The 4,235-nt window shown below is 51.0% G+C and overlaps 1 protein-coding gene across 1 annotated transcript in view; it reads right to left on the reverse strand.

The window, feature by feature from the left end:
- Positions 1-4,235, reverse strand: part of UCHL1 (ubiquitin C-terminal hydrolase L1) — a 14,339-nt gene that overhangs the window by 9,431 nt on the left and 673 nt on the right. Inside the window, exons 3-4 of the mRNA XM_006169202.3 lie at positions 4,075-4,203; positions 1,102-1,252 (exon numbers count right to left, since the gene is read on the reverse strand). Coding sequence (XP_006169264.1) covers positions 1,102-1,252; positions 4,075-4,203 — 280 coding nt within the window. The remainder of the gene's footprint in view (positions 1-1,101; positions 1,253-4,074; positions 4,204-4,235) is intronic.

Below are 4,235 nucleotides of genomic sequence, written 5' to 3' on the forward strand. Positions count from 1 at the left end.
GGGGGGGAGACAGGGTCTCCCCAGTCCTCCGAGCAGGCAGCCACGGCCCAACACGCTTCTCAGAAAACAAGGTTCCTGGGGCCAGCAAGTGGTGTGGTGGTTAAGGGCGCTGGACTCCCACATGGCTGACTGAGATTCGAGTCCTAGACCTGGCAGCTTGCTTTCTCACTTTCCCCGTCTCTCTCTCTCTCTCTCTCAAACTCTCACTCTCACTCTATCTCTGGTCAAAAGAAAAACAACTAAGTAATGAATGTTTTAAAATAATTCTTGGGGACAAGCAGGTGGCATGGTGGTTAAGGCGCTGGACACTCCCACATGGCTGACCAGGGTTCAAGTCCTGAATCTGATACCTTGCTTTCTCACTTTCTCTATCTCTCACTCTCACCCTCTGTCTCTCTCTGGTCAAATTAAGAAATAAATGAATGAATAAATAAAATAAAATATTTAAAAAATAATAATGCTTAAAAAAATAAGAAGTTTGAAAGAAAAAATCCTTTAACAAAAAAAAGAAAGAAAGAAAACAGATCCCACTCTCACTCGCGGTGTACTGAGTAAGTCGCAGCCATGACTAAACGGGTTCCCGAAAACAAACACTAGCATCTTTAGGGTTTCTCCTTTCTTCCGAGAGTGGTGAGGGGTGCACCCCCACATCGGGGTCTTCCACACTGCGATCCACGCTAGCTTCTGCTAGTCCACAGAGGCCTCTGGGTGTGAACCAGGAACCTTCCCATATGAGTGCCCCTTGCAGACAACTGCATTCCACTAGGATCAAGAACACAGGAAAGGGGCTGGCAGGTGGTGTGGTGGTTAAGGGTGCTGGACTCCCACATGGCCGACTGTGGTTCGAGTCCCGGACCTGGTGGCTTCCTTTCTCACTTTCTCTCTGTCTCTCTCTCTCTCTCATTCTCACTCTGTCCCTCTCTAGTCAAATTTAAATAAATAAATAAATAATTCTTATTTAAGAAAAAATAACACGAGAAGGCAGCAATGTGGCCCAACAGTGCCTGGGAATTGGGGCTGAAGTCTTAGCAGTTACTGGTTCCCTGAACTCTGCAGTGCCAGTCTGCCCTGAGGCCAGCTAGCCTCAAAGCCCACACCTACCGAACTGCAGCTTATCCTGGTTGTTGGCCACCGCGTGGATGAGCCCAATGGTCCCACAGGCGTTCCCGATGGTCTGCTTCATGAAGTACACCTTAGGGCTCACTTCCTGTCCCTTCAGTTCTTCGATCTGCTTTTTCCTGAAGTTTTCATGCTAAGAATGCAAAAAACATAAACACAGCCAGAAATAGGGAGGGGGTGAGAATCACCCCCCCAGGGATGGCCACACTGCAGTCCCTTCTCCTCCTGTTTCCTCCCATGATTTTGGGCATATGCACACACGTTCCCAGCGTGACTTTCAAGCTGCCGGGTCTGGGACTTGACCATGGAGTTAGCTGTGTGGGATTCAGCACCTTAACCTCTATACCATCTGCTGGCCCTGCTAAAACTGTTTGGATCTCAAAATGAAAATGCAGAGAGTAGACAGCAGGTAGGATGGGGCGTTCCACCACCTAAATGGAGCAAGAGGGACTGGTGTCCAGGAGCCTTGGCCTAATGCTGGCGGACGCCCGGGACTAGCCTCCTGCCCCCACCCCACGGGCCCTGGGAGGCTCTGGACTCCACCCTGCTGCTGCAGTGCAGAGACCATCTTGGAAACCACCCAAGGCTCTGTCTAGACACCACTGCAACCTTTTAGCTTGAAACAGAGCGTGTCAGCTAGTCAGAAAACAAGACCAGCCCACCACTCTGTCCTTCAGCATCACCAACGATTCTCTCTCACAGGTTCCTCATGGACGCCCAAGGAGAACACCCGTGGGTTTGTTTCCCCATGTCTTAAAGCTCTATTTCCAACCTCTCCAAGCCTACATCTCTTCAAAAGCAAAAACAAAACGAGTCTTAACTGTTGGAAGGAGTCAAAGAGGTTAACCATTCCCTCGCTCCCTTTTTGGGAAGGTAAGACTAGGGGTCTAGGGTGTTGGGAAGATTTTACAAAATTGCTCCTTTCACAAGATACAAAACTAGTTTGTCCTTGCCAGCTACACAGTTTAACTTAAGGCCACATAACCACTGGTGATACCTGGAGACTGCCAATCGAACGAGACCAGAGGATCAGATTTCCTCAAAGCATCTGCTAGGGTTCTACACAGAAAGTGAACCTGTGGGGATCTTCTATTAATGAGTTTTAAGGAGCTTAAAAGTTAAGATTTCTCAGTTAAAAGTTGGGTGCTAATGCTACAGAAACAATTTCCCATAACCAGCAAAACTGATCACATTAGAAGCCTATTTCCAGTTTTCACAGTCTTGCATTACTTAGAACTAGTTTTACGACACTAGCAACGTCAGCTCCAACTAGTAGAAAGTGCTCACGTGGTATTAAGCAGCTCCCTGAAGTGTTACTATTAAGGGTTCTCACTTGTCTAGGCCAATCAGGTAACAATTTTAAATGAGATAACCCTATCTTTTAGGGCTGTTCTAGCTCTTTCATGGAGACACTGCTCTAAAGATCTCACAGCCCTGCATGTTTTTTAGAACTGGTCACGTAGGATGTCATAACATCCTTTCACTCAAAAGTAGCTGCTCTCCAAAATCACATTAGCTTGCTTAGAATCTGTCAACCTATACCCCTCAATTTTATTTAAATTGGCTTCATTGTTGGGCCCGAAGCCTTGTGTGTGTCCTGCACCTCCATAAATCTGGTAGGCTGAACGACAGCTAGAAGACAAAGGATCAACCTCTTTCGAACACCACGCATCAAACCGGAATGTTCTCTAACAAGATGCACCTGATTCAGCACAAGAAGCCCAGTGAGCTTTTAAAGGTCGACATGCTGCACCACTGCCTCCCAGAGGCCTCGCCTCGGAGTGCTTCTCAAAACCTCCGAGTCATCATGGTTGCTCTGATCGAAAAGCTCCTAGAGATGCTCCAGTGGAAGTTGGAGGCGGACTGGGTCGACCAAGAAGCTAGTCTGACTTGCAATCATTCAGCAACTCCGTTTTGCCCAGTAAAGGCTCTAGCAATCAAAACATGTCAGTGAGAGAATGCTGTCTTAAGTGACTTTAATCTGTAATGCTCGGCCCGTTTCCTAGGAGGCAGGCCTGGAATTTCCCAGAGGACCTGTTCGGGCTGAGGATGCTTCTCGAACACCTAGTTTAGGATGATGCTTCAGTTACTCACTGTCTGGAAGGATGCCCCAAATGGTAACACCCTAAGTTTTGCTAAAGCCAATTTCAAGCATTCTCAAGGCAGGGTCCAGTGACAACCAGAAGAGACACGATGCCACACTACTTAGTGGGACTCCATAGGGACAAGACCAGATAGCCCTGCCAGGCGTCTATACACGGATGCTCATGGAGGCAAATAACCCAGCACACTGGGAGGAGGAAGGCCACCCAAGGAGAAGCAGAAAGGCGTTTCCAAGCCTGTGCTAATAACCACCGATTTGACCATAAGGTCAGTGGGGAAAGAGGTTCTTGCACCGAAGTCTCACACAGCGATCAGCTTGAAAAGGCACATTCAGGGGGCGCAAAAAACAAGTGCATGTTGTGGGGAAGAGGAAGGGGGTGACCCACCCCTGAGACTGCAAACACCAGGCAGCTGGAGGTGGAGAAGCAGAACCTATTGTTTCCTTGACACCGAGGCACAGGTGCGCTCCATTTTAGAGCCAGGTGCGCCCAACCCAGACAATGAGCTGCCCGGTTAGGAAGTGTGGGTTCCGCTGCACGGTGAGCAGGGTGCACCCCCTCCCTGGTCGTTGGGAGGGACGCAGTGGGGTGCCCTTTCTCCACCAAAACCAAGGCAATTCTGAACAGATGAGCCAGGAGGCAACTACGCGTTTCCATAGGAGCCCCGGGGTGTAGGTACCACGCAAGTGCAGGCTCCTCCCTGCCTGGGCGGTGCGCCCTTTGTCCCCGACACGGAAAGGGGGCCGTTTGTCAGTTCTGGGCGCCCAGGCCTGGCGGGGAGGCGAACCGTCCACGCCCCAAGTTCGGGAGCCGCGCGCAGGGTCCAGGCCCGCATCCCGGACCCCCGCCCTACCTGGGCCGTGAGCGGAAACAGCAGCAGCAGCGCGCAGGCAGGCGTGGGCACCGAGCCCAGGGCCTCCTCCTCCAGCCCCAGCACGTCCGCGAAGCGCCACTGGCCGGCGACCCCCAGCCGGGCCAGCACCTGCGGGAGGGGACAGGGAGGGCAGGGGCACG

Source organism: Tupaia chinensis, unplaced genomic scaffold (genome assembly GCF_000334495.1).
Source record: "Tupaia chinensis unplaced genomic scaffold, TupChi_1.0 Scaffold146907_1, whole genome shotgun sequence".
In the NCBI taxonomy this organism is placed as follows: domain Eukaryota; kingdom Metazoa; phylum Chordata; class Mammalia; order Scandentia; family Tupaiidae; genus Tupaia; species Tupaia belangeri.